Source organism: Tyto alba, unplaced genomic scaffold (assembly GCF_018691265.1).
Source record: "Tyto alba isolate M040663 unplaced genomic scaffold, T.alba_DEE_v4.0 Super-Scaffold_45, whole genome shotgun sequence".
Taxonomy (NCBI): domain Eukaryota; kingdom Metazoa; phylum Chordata; class Aves; order Strigiformes; family Tytonidae; genus Tyto; species Tyto alba.
In genome coordinates, this window is record NW_024881321.1 from 5,664,811 (window position 1) to 5,689,993 (window position 25,183).

Sequence of the window (25,183 nt, forward strand, 5' to 3'; positions counted from 1 at the left end):
AAAAGTAACTTCAGCAAAAATTTCCCAATTCTTGAAATGAAACCCAGCTGAGATTAGTACATTCACAACATACACATCAAAACACATTAAGACAGCTATTTGCAACGGCAGTACTTCTAAATCTTAGAAACCCTATCTGTGCACAACATCTCTGCTCAGCATTACTGTTTTGGGGTACTCGACAATAAGCTGTTTGGTAGATTTCACAAGATACCAAAACACTTGAAGATTTTGAATAAGCCCATGAATCTTCATGTTTCCTACAACATTTTCATGAGCAGTGTATTCTTGCATTTGTCCAGAAAACTAAAGCTGGCTTTTACACCGATTTCCCAAACACTGTACCATGTGCCAAAGGCCAACCTCAGTTCACACGAAGTATCAAGTCAACCTCCCTAACCTGACTTCCAGGCAAGATGAGACTGAAGTAGACAGCTTATTACATCCTACTTGTGTTGAAATCTTAGAGTGGATTTCTTGCCCAGTCTCTCCTCACAGAATCCGTGCGACGCTTTACTTCACGTAGCCAGAACTACAGGTTTACCCTTCCACCCAACGGTAAAACAGTGTTCTAGAGTTCTTCCTGGACACCAATCTAATTCTGTAAGAAGTATGCCATCTACTGATGCGTTATTTACTATACCATTCTTCAAGCACCTTCACACAACCACTGACCAAGACCAATCTTAGCTGTGTTAAACGAAAAATAATATTCCATGAATTTACAAGAAATGACAGTGCTCTTGAAGCCAGTGAAATGTGTTTTATTTTAAGCCACTGCTAAAACAAGGACAAATTTAGTGCAACCTGGAGTTCATAATCTGAAAACTGAATATAATTAAATTACTAAAATGGCAAAACTTGTCACCATTATACAGTACAAGACCTTCATATTCATTGAGTACAGTTACATAAACATTTATAGTTATTCAAACTGCTTTTGGTATACAATTGCATCACTAGTTGGGCTGTGAATTACTGTAACACTGCACAAATAAGCAGCAGTTCCAGCAAATTATAATAAATTTTAGTATTAAATACTATTCAGACATTACAACAGAACAAAGGCCCTCTAAAACTACAACTCTGGCTATACAACGGGAATGTACAAAGATGGTAAAAAATAAAGTGACTACAGTGGCTGGGCTCTGTACTTGCCTCTTCAGAGCTCAAGTACAGTAAATGCTCGACAGTAGTGGCTCTTGCTGAAAAGCCAAAATTCTTACACTAAGTTCTGAATCTATTCCTGAATCTTGTATTTTTCTTTGCAAATCAATTGTGTAAAACTAGGGGGTTTTGCGCTGGTGACAGTGTTTACTACTTACTGTGTTCCCATCTCCAACAGTATGTGGATCTTTATAGAAAAGGTACCAGACGAAGTTACACTAGAAAATGGAACATTTAAAATCTGATACCATTTTTGAGAGACCTAATTAGTCTCGGAATGTGGATTGCTGGGTTTTTGGTTCTTGTTTGTTTTTTAGAAAGTTTACACTACCTTTTAAAACTCAAGAACAAAGATACTACACCAATTGCATTCAAATACATCATCTTAGCTACTTTTTCACATCCTTATTCTGAGACAGCAAATCCTCTTTAATTTTAGCACATGGGTTTGAGTTTTGTTTGGTTTTTATTTTAAGGCTTTATGCGTACTTCTGTATTATTTATGCACCCCGTTCTGAATGTTTAAACTTGTTTTAAATATGGCCACTTTTAATTGTTAATTTATAGAGGGATTATTTTCAAAGTGCTTTTTCTACAGTATCTTACAAAGCACGTGAACACATTTTTCAGAACATCGAATGTATTTATGAAGTGTTTGAGACAGGGTGTCTTCTGGAACAATATCGCCATTGTACATATTCTCCTCAACTTAAAAATTGAATTACCAAGTCAGGGTTCCCATATAGAAAAAATGCAAGATGAAACAAACTCTACCTTATTATGTCTGTTTATAAAGCACAGCGGTCTGGTTTAAATGGACCAAAATGTGGCCCCTCATGTTTTTACAGTTTTCATTTACACTTCTGTATTTGTGGTCAGGAGTTTTAAATAAACTCAGTAGTAGCGTAATTTAAGACTTGCCTTAAAAAAGAACAGCTCTCTCGCTAATATGGCAGACAGCACCAGCTAGATACAGCCGGAGTGAGGTTTCCCAAAGATTACTAAAATGACTATATAATAGACAATACTTTAAACAATTATTCTGCCAGGCTAGTTTAATGCTTTCCCAATTTTGATACCCAAGGAGAAAAGTCAAGTCATCCAGAACAAATTTTAAACAAGTTGTGTAGAAATTTGGCTTTTATGTTTAAGTAAAAATTAAGTATTTTATAACATATTTTTTCTCATGTAAATTTGGAAAATGATGCTACTTTCCTCAGAGGCTAACAAACCAATTTCTTCATTAATAAAATACTAATCAGTAGTTATGTAATGTCTGAAAACAAGATTCCATTTACTAAAATAATTTTTAGTGCAATTACTGTCTACTTAACTTTTTGAATAGTTGTAAGATTTGGGAATCGCACAATCTTCTGCCTGTCTCCAGAAAAGTAATTAAAAAGAAAAAATACTTCACCAACTTTATAAAATCCAGCATACTGAATAAACTAGTTAAAAAATGGCTGTTCCTGTGGTGGTGGTGGTTTGTTTTTTTTTTTTTTTTCAAATGTGCAGCTTTGTACATTTATAATGTCTTCAATATCTTTCTCAGTTTGTTTCTGCATCCTCATGGCCTAAAATTCCACTTGGTAAGAATGCAAGGGTCCAAAACCCAGCGCAAAATTTAGTACTGAGGCACTGTTTTTAGTATTTTATTTTCTTGACATTTCAGTTTTATAGGTAAATTTGTACATTATTGCTGTGTTAAAAGGAAAATGTTACAGCCAGAGAGTGTTTTCAAATTTTTGTCTGAAACAACGTCAAAAGTCAACCTTAAAAAAAAAAAAAAAAAGGAAGAAAGGAGTATGGGGGATGGGGGGGAAATCCAGACAACTTTTGTACAACTCTTCAAAAATATCTGCTACAAGCCCCATCTTCCAAATACAGGAATTAAGGTAACTCTCCCCACCCCCCCACCCCTACTTTAGGCTCTAGAGAAAATTGATTCCTGACACTTGGCACTGTATTACCTGTAACAAGACAAAAGACCTTGTAATGGCTTTTGGTCTTTTTGTTACATGGCATACATAGATCTTTCAATCAGTGAAATGATGTATGAAGTGAGGTAATAAATTATGTGCACAACAGAATTTTAACGTAGTGGTAAAAATTTACATTGTAAGTTCATATTGGTGAGATGTCATACAGAAACAAATACATATCTATATGTGTATGCACATGTGTGAGCACACATGTGCATATACAAAAACATTAAAAACCTTTACTCTGCGAGAAAGGCGAACGTTGTAAGATCCAAGGCAGAAATTCAGATGACAAATGAGGACTAAAACAAACCAGGTCTCTGTAAAAAGACCAGTGAAATGACTTCTTGCAACACAAAGACTTTGCAAGGAGAGTGCCCTTGAGTTTACCAGTGTGACACCTCACAGTAATTTAGGGTGTAGGGGAAATGAGACTTGTACATATGCCCTTAGAATTCATTAACAGATTTAGAGACTTTATCTCTCCTTGCTTGGGATCAGAAACTTGCACACCATACCAACAGTATATTTTTCTACGAAAAAGCTATTAAGATTCTTTTGTTCATCCAAAATAAGTAAGACTCCATGACTTTCTTGCAAACGATACGAGTTTTGAGGTGGCAACCTTGTAATTACCAGCACGTGCCTTTTTCTCTCAAAGGATGCATAAAAAAACAAAACCCAAAAAGCACTTTCAAACCACAGGATATGTAAAGGTCCAGATTTCCCTTCAGACAGAAAGGCAAGTCAGCAGCACTGGTGAGAAACCTGATCAGACTGCTAGAGACTTGATTAAAAGTGCCTTTAAAAAAAATTCAGTGAAGGCAGTTAAGAAAAATGAAAAATCAATTTGCAAGAAATTTCCCCTTTATGTTTAATTAGCTTTCTTTGCTAAACGCTTAAGTGCTCACTGAATAACAAAATTCTCTTTATTACTGAAATGAAAATTCATATATGGAGGCTAAGATATAAAGAATTAGACTAGTCAAAAAGATGGCCAAAATCCTCAGACGAAGCTTCTATCTGCTACTTTTAACACATTTATGTGAGAGACTAACATACAACTTCTTCAACACAGAATTAATGCTATATAAGTATCTGCATACAAAAAGCTTCAGTAAGAACTTTAGCAATTTAAACTTGATTGGCCAGCTTCGGGAAACCTTGCCAAAGAATTGTGTATAAAATTATGCTCAGGGACCCACTCTGCCCTTCTACTAGAAGTTACCGGCTCTGTAGTAGTCAACAAAAGGGAACATGTATTTGCACTTCAACACTTTCAGAGCAGACTCTCACATCTTCACACAAGGCTAAACTTGATAAAGGTGGCTGTGAAGCCAGACTGTATTAAGGGGCTGCTTGGGCAGGTCACACTTTTCTTCCTGGCAATGGTGCCCTTGGGCATGTAACACCTGGCCAATAGCCGTGACCTTCTCCACTGTCTGCAGCAAGGTAATCCAGAACAGATTTTTGCAGAACTTCTGTGCTCTTAGTCCCACTGTGAATACAGCAGACAAACAAGTGGGAAAAAGAGCTATCCTGGCACAGCAGGAATCCTGACTATCACGGCTGAGACCGTCTCCTCTGAACTACTATCATAGACAAGGGATTTTTTCATAATATTTCAATGGTCTTGAACACAGCAGTAAATACAAGTTATGCATGGGTGGACAATACCGATTATGGACTGAATAAACATACCATGTGCACAGTATCACAAAGCACAGCACAGCTATTTTGACTTTCACCTCAAAGCCTTTTAAATGCTGACAATTACTTGAACATTCACTAGTTGAATTTACATATCTGTGTTCTTTCTATCTCCTTTCAAAAGAGGAATGAAGTGAAGTGTGTTGCATCTTTGGATTGTTCAAACATTTTCCAGAAGCCAACCAACCAAAGACTTATTTAGAACTTGCTCTCCATCAGACACCTTCTCTATCATTTCACAGTATTTCAGCACTGCTTGCAAGAGATCTCCAACTTTCCAATCTCTTTCTCGCAGTCTTCTGGAAAGCTAAAGGGGAGAAAGGGGAACACAGAACAAAATATTTTGACCGGTACATCCTGATTAACAGTTACAGAAGTTATTCTCGAAACATTAAATCACAAGAGATCTGCTGTAATGAGTTAATCATTATTCCCACATCTATAAAAACAAAAACTTCCGCAAGAATCAGGCACTTTCCTTCAGGGCAGTTTTCACAAAATTTTCTTCTGGAGGGAGCAACATTTTCAAATGATGTGGTGCCACAGGTATGAGGGCTGTGGTTCATCAAGACTGCAGAAAACAGGAAATTCTGAACACAAGATTAGGACATTTGCCACCCCTCCCATGCCAATAATGCACATATAAAAAGACAAAACTCAGTCTTAATAAAAGGATGTGGATTTTCCTTTCACAACATATAGTGTGGTTTGGGTGGCACAGATGCTACCCTCAATGAAAACAGTGTCTTCAGAGTTGGGAAATTATAACATCTTGGGGAAGAGGAAAAGGTGAGGGTTAAGTTAAACTACCACTTGGGAGCAGAGATCAGAGTAGCTGAAAACATTATTTTTTTGCCCAGGGTCCAAGCAAAAAATCTTCCTTTGCTTATGTGTCAAGCTCAGCTATGTATGGAAGAAAGCCTACCGTAAGACAAGGATGAATTTGCCAATTTGCCAAGAGTAAAATAATCTTTTAGTTTAAAAAGCAAAACAAAAAACAACACCCACACAAACAAACGTTATTCTCTGCAGCATTCTGGACAACTGCCTATGCTGCATTTAGTAAATACAATTTATACACTTGTTCTTTGGAACTGTAGAATTCTACTGCCTTTTATAATCCCTACCATGACATTCTATATATTAAGTTTAAAAAAAAGTCATAAAGAGCATTCAGCAGAGTATCTTCCACAGCTACAAAATTAAAAATTCATAATGTTTCTTCTATGAGACCTGTCAGATTGCAATATGAAATTCCATTAAAAAATTAAAAGGAAGACAATCTCTCTCTGCTTTTTCATTTATGTGATGTTCCAACTGCAACAAGGCAAGTGGTGGAACTGACAGAAAGAATGTGGGCATAAAAACATGTATGAAACAACTCCTTGAGCAAACAATTAACTTGAACGAGCAAAGAAGATCCTCTCTAATCTTGAGCACAATATATCCTGAACACTGAAACTTTTTTCAGTGAAAGAAATACATCTTTTCTACATAAAAAGAGACTAAAATCTATAGTTATTTCTGTGAACTTTAAAACAGAGCACAGGAATAAGAGCTTTACAGTTTACAACAGTCAATTTTGTAAACACTGTTTGCTGATTTATAAAAGAATGGTCGTTTTTCTTATGCCAGAGGAAAGTTTGGCTGAATGTATGGTTTTTTTTTCAATCCAGGCTCTTGTATATCCACACTGTCAGGCTTCTCAAAGAAGTCAAGATCTATCTATTCTAATTTACTGGTTTCTTGTTCTAGCTCCTCACAAATGTATTTTGTTTCATACATAGGTATTTAACTTCTTTCTGCCTAGCTGAGCGTAACGTATCCTTAAGTAAGAGTTCATACCCAGTTGCAGCAAATAGTACCTTGCCTGATACATGCCAGGAGTATTTTTGTCTTTTATACTGCCACATCACATCAGTGGCTCATTACCCTGCTGTAATCAGGTAACACAAGCCTTCCCCCCCTTCCAAAACCCACCAAGCACTTATAGTGAAAATTACTGTTTTTAACGTGATCTAAAGCCCAGGTTCATTCCCTAAGTAAGTGAGGTAACTTAACAAAGCACCCCATGAGATGATCAAAACCCCATAGCTGGCAAGAGACCAGTATATAGAGGTCGGTTTAGTCTTCTGCTGGGCTGCAGTGCCCTCTGGAGGTGCTCGTCTAGCTTTACAAGTGACAGAACAAAATGACTATTTCTAATTTAAGACCAGCAGTTTGGGTCAGAGATCATTCCAATTGGAAAAAGGGATGGAATATAAAACACGTAATTCTTCCTTGCCCCCGGGAGGGAAACAAGATTTCAATTCATTTTAACATAACTGCATTTGGAGAACTAAAAATTAATATATAAAACTAAGTGAATCAATTAACTATTGTAACATTTTCAGGACTGCATGACTACTGCCTGCCTGAGGGTCTTATGTTTTATACTTCGTTGTCAACTCGGCATCAATTTATGGCTGAAGTGTTAAGCATAAAAACATTGTAATTTTTTAGGAGTGCATACGTAATAGACACTGATATTCTTCAGAGTGCTCTTCTCAGTATATTCTCTTATTAAGGTAGCTAGACACAGTCAGCTAGTGACATCTTTCCTGTGTGTCTTCAGCCATTGGCTCAAATAGTAGCATCACAACTTTGAAATCTACTGAGTCAGAGCTGGCAGAAGAATGAGAGGCTCAAGTGAAAACTTAAAACAAAGAGGCACTTTCCACCTATTTTTTGTCTTGCATGTTATCCTGCAGTGTAAGACATCCGTGTATCTCTTGCATATACACAGGATACTATTAACACTTGTGGGTCCTACCACTACTCTGCCTGAGCATTTGCCACACTGCAATTCACATACAAGCATGAAATAGATGGATAGATGTTCAAACGATGTCAAAAAAAGACTCACAAGGTCAGAATGATTGTAGACACTAAACCCAACTCACAGCAAATGAGCTTCAGAGAATGCTGGGACAGGCATGTGAGAACAAAAAAAAAGTGAAGTATTTTCTTCTTCAAGTTAAGACACTTATAAACAGTAACAGGGAAGGAACGTACGAATATAAGGATTAAATCCAACAGTTTCAAATAAAAACAGAAATGGAGAAAAGTATTTTCAAACTGCCTTCTAGTTTATGAAAGCATGAGGTGCACTCTAAGTGTCAGAACTAATGTACAACAAAACATATTTCTGAAATAATTCTAAAGCAAAATTACCAACCTCCAGAAAAGAAGCATAGGAGCTGTGTTTCAACTTACCCAAAAAAACATTTCCCAGTTTTCTGGGTTATTTTAAGTAAGAATGCAAGACTTCCTACTTTCAAGATGAAATAAATATACCACACAGTTACATAGGCAAATGAAAAATAAAACTAGCATTCTTTTTCTGGACTAGAGACAGAGAAGCCACTCTTAGGAAAACTCAGCCCAGATATGATCTGGACTGACCTCTAGGTACCTTCACACTCTTAATACAAGTCTGTAGTATCTAAGCACCATAGGTGCACACATTCATCTAAGTTTGGGCGTCTATTTTGTCACACTGACGACCTCTACCTCTCAGTCACTCCCTTTTTCTCCTGAAACGATGATCTGAGCCTTCGAAAGCACAAAGTGGAAGACTCAATATTAAATTTCAGAACTGAGAGCAAGCTTTTCCTTCCTTAATATAGATAGACACGTTGATTTTGTCAAGATCTTAATTACTAAAAAGACACTAATGGCATCATATTAATGCTTTCTCAGATTAGCAGCATTACATGTTTTATTTTACAAAATAAAAATCTTTGATAATTTATCATTCCTATCAACCTCATCATTAGAGACAATGCCTCTACATCTCTTCAGTTAGCCTTTCAGTAGCCAGGTAATGTTAAAATAATTCCTTGATAGAAGATAAAAAAAAAAAATAGGTCAAATATAATAAATGCCGGATTATCACATGCACTTTGTATGTAGCCACAATGAATATTTTTTATGCTTTTACAGGAATAAGTTGTTCCTTTTATATGTTTGTGACAGAAATACTCAGGCCAATGCAAATACCAAAATTTTGACCCTTCCCTAAGAAATACAAACTGCTAAAGCCTTATTCTGTAAACTTCTGCTTTCTATTTGGTCACATATTAAATTCAATCCGTAAAACCAAAATAAAGGCACCTAAAATGAAACAATCACTGAGTCGTCTTTCCTGTTGCGGTTGCTTACAGAATAAAAACATACTTAATATTTAATTAGAACCTAAACCTCCTTCTGATAAGAAAATGTGCATTTTCTAGCAAAAAAACCCTCAGCTAGAACATAGTAAGTTAGAAATTAATTTGCATGACTACGTTCTCAGAAAGATTCAATCTATAGACGGTTAAATACTAAGTAAAAAATGCTTGAGAAAATGAATTTTTCAGTAAACAAAAATGCTGTAATTGTATCCTCTTTGGAGTAAAACAAGGAAAACAACTTGTGAAACAAGTTAACTCAGCTTTGACTAATACTGTTTCACATATGGTACATGCACAGGCTAAACAGGCTGTTTCACTTTGACCTCTCAGGATTTAAATAATGATCTTCCTCAACAGCAAATACCTCATTATTACTGAGTGGCAAATAAAGTAGTAGCAGGTGGTGTATGACAGCAAATGGAAAATAAGCAAATCCTTCCCCTTCCCCACCGCCCATCAAACCCAAGTACTTACAAACACAAATTCCCTTGTGGCAATGTCATGAAAGCGAAGACCAGACACCTCCGTTTCAGAAGCTGCCAGCCACTGGAGTGCTGCTCTGAGCTGGGGGTCCACTAGATTTGGTTCCAGATCAATGTTCACTATTACTAAAGTCTTTCGTATTTTCTCCAAACCTAACATTAAAAGAAAATCATCAAATCTATAGCTTCAAACTGTTTTAAAAAAGTCTCTGCAGTTCACTGTTTAGACCGTATTATCTTAAAAACCTCAATTTAGTACACACAGATAATATGAAAGGAATAAATCATGCTGGTCTGAAGTGTTTCTGTACTTTCACCTAAGGAAGTACTGTTTATCCCATTTACAATTGCATGCAAACATAATTATTAAAAGACAACTAAACTTTAATGTATATATCAAATGACAAGGAATTTAACACAGCCTTTCATAATCTGAACAGCAATGGCTCTCACACTGTCCATCAATCATTTCTATTTCCAACTGCTATTTTTTGCAATGCCTTCATCTAATAAATTTTTAAAAAGTGTCTATTTCAGAATTCTTTCCTGTACAGGCAAACTGATCAGACTGCCTCTGAGTTTTACCAAAATACAGTGCTGTTTTTACTGTGGCCTATCCAATTTTTCAACATTTCCTTTACAGCATGAGTTCCAAAAACTAACACAGTATCGAAACAGCAGTTGCATCAGTAACACAGAGAAACTACAGTATTGTCATCTTCTGTTCTCATGCTGAATTTCCGTATCCAGCTATCACAGTAATCCTTTGCCACACTCTCAGAACTAACTGAACGTATGTGTAGTGCTCGCCAAGTTGTTCTTGGAGTCTCTCCTTCCAGACTACTGGACTTAACTCTCTAGAAACAAGGAATATATGTGCAATTAAAACGTATTTTCATGTACAGTTTACCCCAATCAAGTTACGAAAACTGAGGTACACAAGGCATTCAATTCCTAACTGGCAAAGTTAATCAGAGGAAACAGATTCCTCAAGGAGGTAAAAGAGAGAGAAAATTAAGTAGTGGAACTGTCAACATAAGCATGATTTTGGCGGATAACTTTGGAGGATATTTGTCTAGGAGTCCTAAAATCTAATCTCTTTATAGGAAAAAGAACCAATTATTTTAAAAGGTATGACACTTAGTGGATGGAAAGCATTGTGGTAATGCTTTTTTTATTTTTTTTTTTATTTTTATAAAATAGATGTACACTTGATAATAATGGCTTTATTTCAAATTCTTTGGTGAGCAAGGTGCAAATTCAGCTTAGAAAAAGCCAGACATTTCTAGGTAGGACACGAACAGAACTTCTAAATGTACAAGACCAGGTACAAAGGTTTTCTACCTAGATACTATTTAAATGGTCCTACAATGAAAGTAACAGAAAGAATCTTCAAAACAATACTGAGATGGTGAAGAAATTAAACTGGAAAAACTTCACTAGAAAATCCTTTATACAGTATAAAGCAGCCTGTTGGACTCCAGGATACACCTAAACTGTGTAAAGAAATAAAATCAAGCCCCATTTTAATTAAGCATTTGGAACATTTGTGATTAAAAAAAAAAAAAAAAAAAAAGACTTCTGAAAGTCTGACTTTCTAAAGTTAAGACCAAGAGAAAGCAATGCTATATTGATAACCTAGATGAAATCTATAGAGCAGAAAATATTTTATTTATTCTGAGGAAAAAATACTCAATAATTTAGTTTAGATTTATTTCCTTATAACCTTACAGTCAGATCTGATTTAAAACCAAAATAAATTAAGAGATGTGGTTCATTTCCATACACTCTTCCAGGAGCCTAAAAACAAGGTGAAAAAAAAAAAAAAAAAGAAAAAAAAATAACCACACATCTTGCTGCTTACATCAAGACAATTTGAAGATATGCAACATGGCTGAATATCCTCTGTAAGTGGGTAGCAGAGGTTTCTTGAAACGCTTATTTCAATTTCATAATACACACCCACAAAGCAAAGCTCTGTTACAACTTGCTCTAACACCAGTTCACGTTTAAATCAGCCGCATACACTGTGTATTCAGGCTGTTCTTATTTAGGTTACCAACCTCTGGCACTTCAATCAGACTGGAACCAGTGCAGAGACCTACGAACCAGAAAGCCGTAACAAGATTCTGGACAGACCCTAGTTTGTATTTCAGTTAGAAGAAAGAGACAATAGCAAATGTATCGAATCCAAGTTTTTTCATTGTTTCTCATGACTCCTCTCCCAAGGTGAATATGGTCAGTTTGAATAACTTCTTCAGTGCCCCAAACATAGCCATGCAGCTGCATTGCCATGGCTTCTTATCAAATATTTTACAAAGTTATTCTATGCATATAACTGTTCAGAGTTCACTACCTTATGTTACTAAGTACATATGTGAGCATCCCAAAGGCTGTAAATTTCAGTGCATTAAGAAGTGTACGTAGGGTACGAATCTAAGAATATATTCTGACACTTGACTGACATGTATTCTGAAGAATAGGGTTGTCACCTTGTTTTGCAGACTACAGAAGCAAAGAATTAACAAAATAATTCATGCAGAGTGCACAGTTCAAGAACAGTAGTACATGCGAGAATTGACATTACCTTCTACAGCATCCTTGGAGTCTTCATCTTTATCTTCTGTTCCATCACTGTATTTTAAAATTAAAACAAAAATATTAATACAATCCAATATATGCACAATAAGCGTAGTCAATCCTAAAACCACAATGCAGCTTAAAGGACAGGAAGGTCATAAAAGAATTAAGAAGTGATCATGAAAAGAAGCTTTGCTTCTCACACCATTTCATTTTGGAAAGATTTATCATCAACTTCACAAGATTTGCTCTTAGGGAAAGAAGGGAGAAGAGAGAAACAAGAGAAGGGTGTTAAAAAGAAGGATTGTAATATGAAGACATTTTAAGATAAGAAGAAAACTTATTGATTTTAATTAGGGAGGACAGTTTAGTTTTGCTTCGTATGTGAAAAAGTTGAGCCATCTTATTTCACAAGTATGAACAGCTATATGTTATTCAAAGCTGCAAGTCATCAGTGTCCTACAAAAGTCAATTACCAAGCAATTTTGGAAGTTTCTACAAGCTAAAGGGAAAACCAGAAATCCTGTAGGAAGCAAGCTCTAGTTTGCATGAAAAAGTAAATCTAAAGACTTGTAAAACTGCAAGCAGGAACATGCACAAAAGGGACCTTTCATATTGCAAGCAGAACACATTCATCAGTTTAGCACAGCAAAATTTAACCATTCAGTATGGATTAATTAATGAAAAATCATATTGTGATTAAGTGAGAAAAGTGTGAATAATGTATCTGCATAAAAAATGCACCGTATTTTTATTTCCCAAAATGATGATTTCATGCATTAATTATGAGGAACCCATCTGGTTTATATTTCTCAGCTCAACCAACCTGTCTGATGTTGGAAAGGATAAATTCTCCTCATACATATCCCCTTCTAAACCAAGACTGCTCCAGCTACTGCTGTTACCATTACTGCCAGGAGAAGAAGAGAACACAGCTGAACTAGAAAAGAACAATAGCTCAAACCAGAACCTCTATTTCCCTTAGAGCTGTTTTGTCAAGACATTTAACGCAAGAGCACTGAAACTTCCTAAACAAGTTTGCTGGACCAGAGTACAAACACGATCGTCAGAGCTATTCAGAGCAGCAATGTGCACAACAATGCAAACCCAGTAAGTTTCGGTACACAGGTGAAAGTACTAACTTGTACTCATTAATTTTCGAGATCAGTGCTAGCAGTAATTCTGCCCTCACATCTAAGCACACTGCTCATTATTTATACAAGCTCAACAATTTCAATATGATTACTTACAGGAATACGCATTAAGACTATAATATTTGCTTAAGAACTAGCTAAGAGTTCATAAAATTATATGTTGTGAAGATAACTGCACAAATCCTTCCATCTCATTCCAAAAATTGAGTAGTAATCTCCAACAGCCTGATGAGAAGTAATTCTTAGAGCAAAAAGTTTTTTTTTTTTAATTTCTGAATAATGTTCTACAAGCCGATCTTTTAAAAATAGTGCTTTTATAAATCAGTGAAAACAATACTAAAAAGATTATTTCACTCATAGTTTATAAACATACTGCATTTATTCCATGACAACAGTCAAGCCAATGCGAAGAACTGAAAAAATTGAGCATGTCCCTACACTGGTACATTTTAGGCATTATAATCAGCAGAGTTTGTTAAGCCTGTGCTTATGTAAGAAACTGAGCTTCTCATATGATTAAATCTCAGTTCCCCAACTTCATACCTCACCCTGAGCATGTCTGGAAGCCTTCCAAGAACAGGATTTGAAGATAACCTGCATTCTTTGAGAAAGTTCGATTGTCTAGATGGTATGACAAGCCATGAAGTAACTCCAGAGAACTGCTGCAAGAAGATGCTTTCTTCACCTAAATTTTGTGTGACTGCTAAAGCTCTTCTTTTCCACTCAAGGCAAATAGTAAAATTTAAAACCACAAGTGGTGGAAAGGAACATTTCAGAAGACAGACATTAATCTCTTTCAAGAACCTGCCAGTAACAATATCACCTATCAGTCTCCTTTGCTTTCCTGTATGCCTGTTTGGATCCTAATTTCAAAACAGTAACAGCAGGTGAGTAAGCCTACAATATGAACACAACCTAACAGGGGAAAAAAAAAAAAAAAAAAAAAAAACACAACAAAGTTGCAGGTGCTTCATTCAGCACATTGTTGCTTATGTAGACTATATGTGCAAAGAACAAACAGTTCTCATTATGCAAAAAAGAAAAAAGAAAATTAAAGAGCAAAAGATTCCAAAGAAATCAAGTCTATTTCCACAGACAATGCAAACCTGGTCTTAAGAACATTTCTCAGGCTACCATGTGAGACTATCACTGTATATAAGAAATACTAAATTTAGTTTGAATTACATGTATAGAAATGATTTAATATAGCCTATTGATGTTAATGCTTTGAACTCAGACTCTTTCACTGAAAGTTATAGATTAATAACACAAGAGGAAGAAAAAGCTGCCCAAGTTCTCAGACTAACAAAAAAAGTATTTGCAATCTAACAGAATGACCTCATGCATATGACTATTCTGTTTAGGTAAGAGATTAATATATTTCACAGAGGTCAAACTTGGTCTGAAATAATATATATTGAACCACAGAATTACAAAGCATAGAAATATATGAGACTTTTTTCTAATGTGACCTTTGTTTTGTGTTACGATGACAAATTAACAGTCTTGAAAATAAAGTCCTTCAACCACAGAACAAGCAATAAACAGACAGAGGCATTATAATGCTTCTATAATGCTTCATGCAGCTCTTCAATGTGAGCCAGAGTAAGAATTACAAGAAAAGTTTTCAACTTTTTTATATATACTGCATATATGGGAACTATAACTCAGATCATCTGCTTTGAGAGTCTGCGTTATGGACATACAGTCGAAGGCAAGAGGCTTTTGCTCTGAATTGTAACCTAACCTGGATGCTCTGATTCATCCCCTGGAAAAACCTCTGTCTATGCCTGTACCTATACACTAACTATAGAGAAAGCTTAAGACTTTTATTTCTAAATTGAAGTTGCTAACATTAGGCGTGCAAAGCAGAGGGTACAAGCACTTCCCTGCGTAAATAACTTTACCAAGTCCACTAAATAACTTTCATTCCTATTTCCATACAAACAGAACTTCAGAGATCATACTTTGATAATTCTTTACAAACTGTCCTGCTCCCTTGTTTACACATGGTTTAATCCTCTGTGAAGTACTGAAGGACAATTTTTACATTGATCTGAGACAGAGGGAATGTACCCTTTCAATGGAGTTATGCCAAAAAATGTCTTTTTTTCCTGCAGCAAAGCAAAGGAAGGTAAATTGAGCTGGACCACTGTAGCTTGTATTGTTGTACTGTTTTCTGGGGACTGTGATCCTGTGTTCCAAAAAAATTTCGACTACTGTTAATGGAAGTAGGTTTATTATTATGAAGATAATTTCCAAAATGTCAGCTAAAGGAGTTTCAAGTACCAATATCCACTGAATACTGCAAGCAGCCTGGAAAATACTGGGGGAAGGGAGAGGTCCTCCCTCACCAAGTAAAACTTGCTTAATGTTCATGACACCACTTCATTATATTGTACCAGCACTACAAACAAATTGGTCGAATGATATCTAGTACCTCAAATATTGCACACATAAGACTGCTGATAGCCTCGTAGACACGAGGAAGCCACTTGCATTAAGAAATAGCTGCCAGGGGAGCAATGCTACCTGAAAGTGCATTTAAATGTTTCAGAATTACATGGTTTACATATAATCAGCACAATATTTTTTAAACAGATGGCCCTAACCATAAGAAAAAAACAAAACAAAACAAAAACGAACAACAAAACCCCAAACTTCTAACTGTTGTAACTGGATAATGAATGCCTCCTCTATGACTGAATGGCATTCTCCTGTCTGATAAAACAGTTTATGTTAAAAAGATGAAATAAAAGCAATAAATCTTCATCACTGCCATGCAACGTTTTATCTCCTTAGAAGATGCTAACACTGTTCCACAGTGTTATTACTGAATCTTGTTTTGTTACAGAAGGTCTCCCCCACCTTATCTTTTTATTCAGGGTAACAACCCCAGATCCTGTCACTTCTACCTGCTAAACCTCAGCAACACAAACGAACACATGATGTGCTGTTACCAACCCACAGTTACTTTTGTAAAACTAGCTGATCAATTTGCACATGCCAACACTAGCCAATTTCTTCTGCCAACACTATCCAAATTATGCCTCCCCTTCTCGGAGTAAAATGCTAATTTAGGCCATTCCTCCTCTAATGAGCCACAGATTTTCTTGCAAGTTTTAGAAATTACATTCTTTTCATTTAAATCTGTTTGGGGAATGGTAAACCAACAACAAATACAACATGGACACTACAGGTCCAGCAATTTCTTTATTCCTTTTTTTTTCCCCAGCATCAACCAACCTATATTTTATTCACTATTTGTAACTGCCAACATGCTGAATATTCTTCCTTATACTCTGAATTTCATCATCTAAGTCTAACTAATTTTCACTCGTTCAACAGAAGATGTTTTATTAAAATAACTTTAATGCAATATATTCTTCTACAAAATTATCCAGTTGTGTGAGTGCTAAATTATAGTAGCAGTTTGATTAAAATATTTAGTTAAGCAAAATATGAAAAATATTGTAGACATTTAAGTGTCTTAAGTTTCACTTTGTGTCATTAAGTGACACATTTAAGTGCCATTAAGTTTCACTTTGGTACCAAATAACCAATTTGTACATTACATAAGGAAGCATATCTCCCATATGTTCTTCAATCTCAGTGATGCTGGAAGTGCTAACTGAAAATAAAAAAAAACTCTCCTCCATTTCTGCTATTCTTCAACAGAATTGCTGAACTTTCTACAGTAACATTAAGTGGCATATCAATCATAAAATCCTAAACTGACTCATTCCTCATATTCCTTATATAGAAGCTCAGGCCACAACACTTAATATCATTTTCCCTGGCAACAGGCAGGGACACTGCAGACTTTTAAAATTACCATTTTTATCTTTGTTAAGTTACCAATCAGCCAAGGGAAGTATAGTGAGAAACTGTGGAAGAAGTTACTACCCAGAACAGGTAAGTTCTAGGATTACACACCTGTAAGCTCATGGTTAGTAATACATAAATAGTCCACCAGTATCTGTTAGAACAGCTTATAAATTCAAGTCCCAGAAAAGACAAAAATAGCTGTTAAAGCTCCTCATGCAAATTAAGCTTGTATTGCTTCAAGAATGGATGAATTTACACAAAACACATTCTCAGTGATTAGGTTTCAATATTTCAGAGCACAACTTATAAACAGTACTTCAAGCTACATTTTATACATGGTGTTTTTAAAATGCCTGCATCTTTTGCTAATACTTAAATTCTATTAAGTACAGTTTTACTTGATGGAACTCCCTGACAACAATGACAATACATATTCCATGTAATTTACAGAGTGTATAGTATGAACATTCATGGGCAACAACATTTTGCAAGAAAACACAAGCATAATATTACAGCCATTTTTAATAAAAAAGTCATTGTATATTGAAGACAGTCTCTTCTCATCTAACCCCCAGGAGAAAACCACTTGATGCCAGGATATTTTATGTCAAGGTAACTGTTTAACTACACCAACATGTTTGTAGTTACCTGTCACTGAGGTGAAGAAAACTGCTGCTCTCATCAGGATGTTCATCTTCAAAACTTAGATTGGACCAACTCCCAGTGCTATCGTCACCAATACTAAGACTCATCTGCTGGCTAACAATAGATTCAACAGAATGAAATCCTTCTCTTCCTACAGAGCTAAACAAAAATTTAAGACAAAACATCACCACATTTCATGCTGATCTGTGTTAGTTAATTTACAACAATTTAGCACCATTTCAAAGACATTAAATTCCAAGGAAAAAAAAAAAAAACAAAAAGGGGGGGAGGATCCATTAATGTATACTCCGTTCTCAAGACAAGAAACGAAACAACTAAATGAATTTGAATTTTCAACAAACTCAGGTCAGGGATTGCTATTTGGAATTCTTCTACTAGAAGACCAAGGAGGCAGCACAAATAATTCTCTCATTTGGAAGATTATTTGCTGTAAAGCATGTAAGACATTGCAGCCTTACAGTCTGTACATCTAGGTATACATTTCAAGCAGAGGACTTACAATTTTTGAACTTGTTCACCATAGGACAGTTTGGCTATTTTCCCCTGCTTGCTTTTGTTACAACTGCTATTGTATGCAATGTGCTTAAGTACACCCCTGAGTTTAAAATGTTAAGACTCCATTTTTTAAAAAGGTCTTTCTGTAGATAAATATCTGTCTTCCGGCTTCAAGAAAGTGTAGCAACACGTCTTGTACAGAATGTTTCCCTCAGGAAATAATTTTAATTTTTTTATCCAAAAAGCAACCAAGCAAGTATGCTTAATAAAAGATAATCTGTAGAAGACACTTCAAAAGATCTAGTTTGATAACTTTAAAGAAGTTTGAACTCCTTATAAAAAAAGTTACAATAGGAGAACATGCAGTTATGAACTATTTTTTAGGGGCAAACTGTGATTATCTATATACACATGAAGTGGTAGAAATTTCAAGAAAAAATATCATCCTAGTACCCCCCATAGCAAGTAGCCACTGTAACATCCACTATTTTAAAAGCCAACCTTAACCACATCACTGATAACACTTTGTTCCAGTAAGCACGAATTTGTGCAGACAAATATGTAGCTTGAATTGGAACCCATCTGGGTAACATAAAGGTGATTTTTTTCCCCATTTTTATTCATTTATACCAGCACTAGCAGCAGTTCTTTTCACCATGCAAGGCAGCTTCTTAAGAAACACATGCTTTACATACCATACATTAGGTAATAATGAAAGAAACATTTATAAATTTTGTCACAGAATAACCCTAATATTGCCTCCTTGTCACAGATATAATAAACAGTATGTCTGTGAACCCTGCAATTTATTGCTGTTGTTTTCTAACTAGAATTTTTAAATTTTTAAGGAGTGATTCAGAAACAAAGTGTCATCTTTGATACTACAGGTATAGAAAAACATCATCACTTTTTTTTTTTTTTTGCCACACAGAGTAAGGACGCAGCCCTGTTGTGCAGAGAGCCACAATACACATCATATGAGCACTTTTATGTTGCTAGTATGTAGGTGTTTCATACCAAACCTTGGCAAATTTAGTTCAGTCCCACTGTGGCCTTGAGCCACTGAACATACAAAAATCAATTTTATTATTCATCGTGATGCCCCTCTAGAAACCAGGAAAAGAAACCTGTAGTTAGTGTGAGGAATTCACACGGAATTCACACACACACACAAAAGTAGGAAAGTAAGTATTACTATAAATTGGAAAAAACAACATTGTAAAGTTTGGTCTTAGACCTGAAGAGGAGATTTCAGGTCGCTCTGATCACTGCACAGTCTGCTTTAAGAAACAGTTGGTGTGTGCCATAGAGTTACTGTGTCACCTATTTCCTATTTATAGGCCTATTAAAGGAAACAGTATATTAGCTTTTGCTAAATACATAAGAATTTGCAAGTCAGTTCCTCGCCTATTATATTACTATTTTATAAGCTAAAGTGTGTTTTAGTATGTTGTTTTTTCTTAAAGTAAGGGGTTGTGGTTTTTTTTTCCCAATAATAAGGACACCATCACAACACAGCCATAATCAAAATAAAGCCTTCATACTATAAAGCAATGGCTAGCTTGGCCACTACCAGGTGTTGGTCCTACTGACAAAAGAAAAAATAAATTACTTTTAATTTTTAGCACAGAAGAGGAAATACAGATAGGGAACAAGCATGGATTCTGTCATGGTTCACAGACCAACAAAACCTGTAAGGTCTACTATTCTCTACTGCAGGTAAAAATAAGAGTATTTCAAATTGAAATAATAAGTTCCACTTATTAGTCACCTCTTGATCACATGTGTGCTGATAGTTCCCACAGGTGGAAAAAAGTAGTATTTTTCTAGTTTTGAATCCTTTAAATATCACCAGAAGAATAAAAACATTCAGAGCACCAAGTGTGTATTTCCAAAAAAAAAATAATTAAAAAAATTCCTTCTGAGCACATATTTGCATTAGCAATCCTTCTTTTTATGGTACAGAATGTAACAAATAAGATAAAATTAATATTACCTTATGTTAACTGCCTGACCAATATTAGTCATAGCTGATGTCATTATTTCAGTAGTAAGGCTTTCAGCAAAACTGACTCCATCTTGTCCAATACCACTGTCAGCTGTCAGACTCGTGTAACTCAGCTCTCCTTCCGCTTTCTCTACGGCTGCAGTAGCCCCCTTGTCAGAAAACACTGTCTTCTGTTCCACATCAACGTGAATTTTAGGAATATCAAGCTGAAATAGTCTTGATTTCTGACAGACACCACCCAATCCAGAATGAAGAAAATGCCTCACTGGAATGGAGGATTCTTGTGCAGGTAGATGATGAGATGTACTTTCTGTACAGTAACGATGTTCCTTCATACTGCAGCATCTACAGACAGTTCCAGAAAAAGGAGACAGTTTCTCAGTATATGAGAACCTATCCCCATTTTTTCTGTTTTCAGCCACATGGAGAACAGCCGACTCTAAACTCATTTCTAGAGTATCATCTGCTACCTTCCTAGCATATTGTTCTATAGCTTGAATTATGCCTTCACCGTAGCCATTTTCATTTAAACTGCCTGTACTATGATACAGTTTATGATCTGGGGAGAAAGGAAGAAAAGTCCTAGAAAATCTTGTTTTAATAACATCCCCTGTGACTTCATCAAATTCAGTCTTTTTATATAGACAGGAATCTGTTAGAGACTTTGGCAAACATGCTCCCGACATTTTCAATTTCTTCCTGACATCACAAGTGATACTGCGAGCAAGGGATTCTGAAAAATGTAACAACTCTGCACATTCTGTTTTCTGTGTGCTGATACTCCTTCCATACGTTTGGTCTTCACAACAATGAATGCTGCTTTTCCCTTGCTGTACTGCATCTTTATTCACTGCTTTGATCAGCTCCAGCTTACCATTTACCTGTGCATTTTGCCCGGAAAGTGTCTTTCTGTTGTATCTCAATTTGTTTTTTCTGGCAGCCTGCTGTAAGCCTGATTTGATAGACCTGTAAGCGAGTCTGCTAGCATACTGATCCATTAACAGCTCAGCGTTACCACCTTCTCTTTTCAAAACTCGAATAATATGATCTGCATATTCGTCAGTCACACTTTCACAGCTTGGGTATTTGGAAGTCAAACCTGTCATGCCTGCACCTTGTGGTAAAAGAAGCACAGAGGAATCTCTCTCCCCCAGCCACTGGTCCCGCCCTGGATCGCACCGTTCTTTTGAACTATGATCTTTATCGCCTTTTTTCAGATAGAGGCAATCCACCTGACAGTTAATCCGCTTCAACCTCAGCAGTTTACAATGCCTTGATTTCACTATTTTCTTGGCTTCACTGATGACTTTCCCTGCCATATCACCTGCATAATTCCATAAAGAATTGCACGTCTCTTCTGGGATATTTATAAATGCAGCATATCCACATCTTTTGTTTTGCCCAGCTAACTGAACCTGTCTATCACCTTCCCTTTCATTTGTTTTACCATCTAAATGGGAAGCAGCCATTTCAGTTGCTATTGAAATTATATGGCTAGCTAAGCAATCTGCATACTGAATTGTTCTTTCAGAATGCTCCTCTTTCTCAACGGGCATTTCAGAATGATCTTCATCTTCACTACTTTCCACTTCTTCAGAAAGCGACCGCATGAGTTTCAGCATAAACTCCTCATTTTCCAAAGAGTCATGTTCCATTTCAGACAAACCAGTAACGGATGGATTGTATGGTGTAGAAGGTGGTGTTGCAGGTGCAAATTCCTTTGCTAATTCTCCCTTGAGTTTCTTAGATAGTTTCCTTAGGTTTCTTTCAGAACTACCTTGACATGGTACTAAAGGAGTTGGTGGGGGTGTATCAGGCATTACACAGGTATTTCCATCTTTGAGACTTGATTTATCTTCTATTTGCAAAGCACCTTCACTGCCAAACAACACTGAAGAAAAAGTATTTGCATGCAGAAAACAATCAGTCTGCCTGTAAGTCAAAGGTCCTGCTGATGGTTTCTGAGTATCATGGCTTTTTGAGGGCTTGTTTAAGTATGTTATTGAGCAGCCTCCTGCGTCAGTAAAATCCTCTGGAGCATGCCTAGCAACATTCCCAGTGGAACAAGGCGGTGGTGACTTTGAAGAAAACCTGTGTCCTTTTTGTTCTTGCCAACAGTCTTTAGATTCTGAAAAACACTGAACAGAATGAGTTGGAGTAGGAAGAAATTTACATGGATTATTCAAAGGCATTTGTTGTTGTTCCACAATTACAGAAACATTACTTTGTTTCTCAGTCTCTTGCTTCTTTATCACACATTGTTCTTTTCTACCGATATCTGTGTAAGTCTCTGAGCTCACATTAAATGCTAAATTCTCACTAGTGTTGCATAGCACAGTTTTAGTTTCATCCACAGATTGTTTTATGACACACTTGGCCAAGTGATCAGCAAACATATTCTTGTGGAAATCTTCACCAGTACATTGCACGTAGGTTTTTTTATCTATTATTTTTCTTTTTAAAAAATCTGTATACTCTTCTACTGCTTTTGTTACTCTAGATGAGGTTATGGCTTCATAAGCTTCATTTACTATCATATCTACCATAGTACCAGAGAAGGTATTAATGCCTTTTGACCCACTTGTTAATTCTGAATTGTTGTTCATTCCAGACCTGTTATTTGTTTGTTTGGTATTGTTCTGGTTATGTAAGAGTGATGGAGTATTTTCAGTACTTTGATTGTGATCTGAAGTTAGGTATATATTTCTGAAAGAAGTGACTTCCTCCTCTCTCCTGCTTGTAAAAAATGTATGAGTGGAGTCTTTGTATACTTTCATATTGTCATCAGAATTTGGAGCAGATACTTTTGCTTTACAAGCATCAGAGGAAACCTGATGTTGACAAAGAGCTCTGCCAGCTAAGGGCACAGGTATTGAACTTACAACACCAGAGGTGCAAAATAGAGCTTGCTGTACTGTGTATTCCACCTTGGAATCTTGTATTGGCTTCAGAGCTACCCTATCATTAAAATTAGGAAAAACTGTGGAAGTCCGCGTTGACTCTAACATACTTTCTGCGCTCACATATTTAATGTTGTCCATGGAAACACTAATGGCTGCTTGTGTTGTGAAGGTCACATCAACCTGAGATAGTTCAATAAAAGCTTCCTGAATGACAGATTCAGACAGATCTCTGGCATAGGATCTTACCACTTTGTCTTCATAATCAAATGATGAAGGCTGTGCAGCTGTAGGTGTCGATGGATACGAAAATTGGCATACTTCCATGATTCCTTCAAACACAAGTTCTTCAGCAAGGTCTGCCGCAAACCGTGCAACAGTGTTGGTAAATATTTGTTTCTTTACGTGCCGCAGTTCTTTCAAAGCACCAGTTATAGCTTCGCTCACCAAAAGGTTTGCTATCCCATTAATGGCATGCTCCTTCAGGGAGATTGCTCTACGTCTCCCAATCTCATAAAAAGCCATTTGAAAGACTGAAGAAGTCAACCTAGCAGCCAAATGACAAAGCGCATTGGTGCACGAAGAAACGCCTTTCTGCAGGTCTTTAAATGCACTGCCGAAACTTTTCTCAACTAATTCAGCTGCAAATTTTTGAATGCTATCTCTAATCATTAATGACTTATGTTTAGATTTTGCTTGTTTATCCGGCTCCTTACCAGCTTTCATTTTGAGATCTGCAGCTTGCTCTTTTTTCTCTTTCAAAGCAATCTCTTCGTGTTTCGGATCATTTCCTGCACATACTTGTTCTGCTGAGGACTCAGAATGAAAAACAGAACCCAGTATTTCAAATGAAACACTATCAGCGTATGCTGAATAACTATTATAAACTGCATCATGGTGATTTTGACCTGTCCCATCTCCACCAAGATTAAGTCTACATAAACATTCAGAGGAACCACAGCTCCCTAGTGGACTGAAAGCTGATGATCTAATAGGGCTGAACAAGCCTCCGTTCTCTTCCCCTGATGTTTTAACTGGGCGAGGGGAATCTGGGACATCAAAGACGCTGCTATATGGCGATTCGGGTTTACGAGGCGTTGGTTTCTTTACATTGGCAGGGAGAGTGGGACGATCAAACTTGAATTTCTGAGGATTCATTGTAATGCTTGCAGAAGACGACTGTTGATGCGCAGTCCTCCTTTTCTGGGAGGGATTCCCTAGGATGGGATCCCTAATAACTTTACAAGAGTTTTCCACGGCTTGTTCCAGCTCATCGAACCGATCAAAACTATCAAAAAATTCACTTACTTCTGAGTCTGAATCCTCTATACCATCTTTCACTACTGGAATTTTTGGCAGCTGAAGTTTTGCTTTCAAGCTTTTTTGATAGCCTTCTTCATCTAAGAAGATGATGGGACTTGGGCTGGAGCAATCTGACTCAGAGGATTCAGCAGGAGAGGAAGAAAACAATGTTTTACATAAAAAATTAACACCTTGATCAGAAGGATTATATGGCTTATAGAAACTCCTTTGTATCCAAGGATCAGAAATTGAGGTTGTAACTGAATTTTTTACTGAGGACAGCTCCTTAAGTCCCAGAATATCAATCAAAGTAGAAGATCTGGCAGATGACTTTCGACGTGCAGAACCCACAAGGATCTTTGAGTCAACAGCTTCTAAACATTGAGCAGGAATGGTCTGTGAAGCAGCATCTCGATGGTTTCGAGAAGTAAAGCTGCATGTACCTGAAAAGAAAAAAAGAAAATTAGAAAAAAAAAGATTGCTTCAAACCCAAGAATTTCCACAGAACTACAGAAAACTGGGGACAGATTTTGATGGCAACTGCTGCATCTGTTACTGTTACAAAGCACGAGCTGGTCTTCTATGTTTAATGTAATCTTCCATTTTTTTCGAATCCTATTATCTAATCACTGACGAAGTCATGTATTTTTTAGTGCATGAAGTAGAAGAACATTTTATTTGATCTGCATTCGATA

General features: G+C 36.3%; 1 protein-coding gene across 3 annotated transcripts in view; it reads right to left on the bottom strand.

Moving 5' to 3' along the window:
• Positions 1 to 748: 748 nt before the first annotated feature.
• AKAP11 (A-kinase anchoring protein 11) overlaps positions 749 to 25,183 on the bottom strand; it is a 45,098-nt gene continuing 20,663 nt past the window's right edge. The window contains exons 7-12 of one of the 3 annotated variants that reach the window (XM_042805975.1): positions 20,275 to 24,931; positions 17,766 to 17,876; positions 12,962 to 13,045; positions 12,143 to 12,189; positions 9,548 to 9,708; positions 749 to 5,166 (exon numbers count right to left, since the gene is read on the bottom strand). In XM_042805975.1, coding sequence (XP_042661909.1) covers positions 5,020 to 5,166; positions 9,548 to 9,708; positions 12,143 to 12,189; positions 12,962 to 13,045; positions 17,766 to 17,876; positions 20,275 to 24,931 — 5,207 coding nt within the window. In that variant the 3' untranslated portion in view covers positions 749 to 5,019. Of the gene's footprint in view, positions 5,167 to 9,547; positions 9,709 to 12,142; positions 12,190 to 12,961; positions 13,046 to 17,765; positions 17,922 to 20,274; positions 24,932 to 25,183 lie in introns of all 3 variants that reach the window. The other 2 variants (XM_042805974.1, XM_042805976.1) reach the window with 2 other exon arrangements.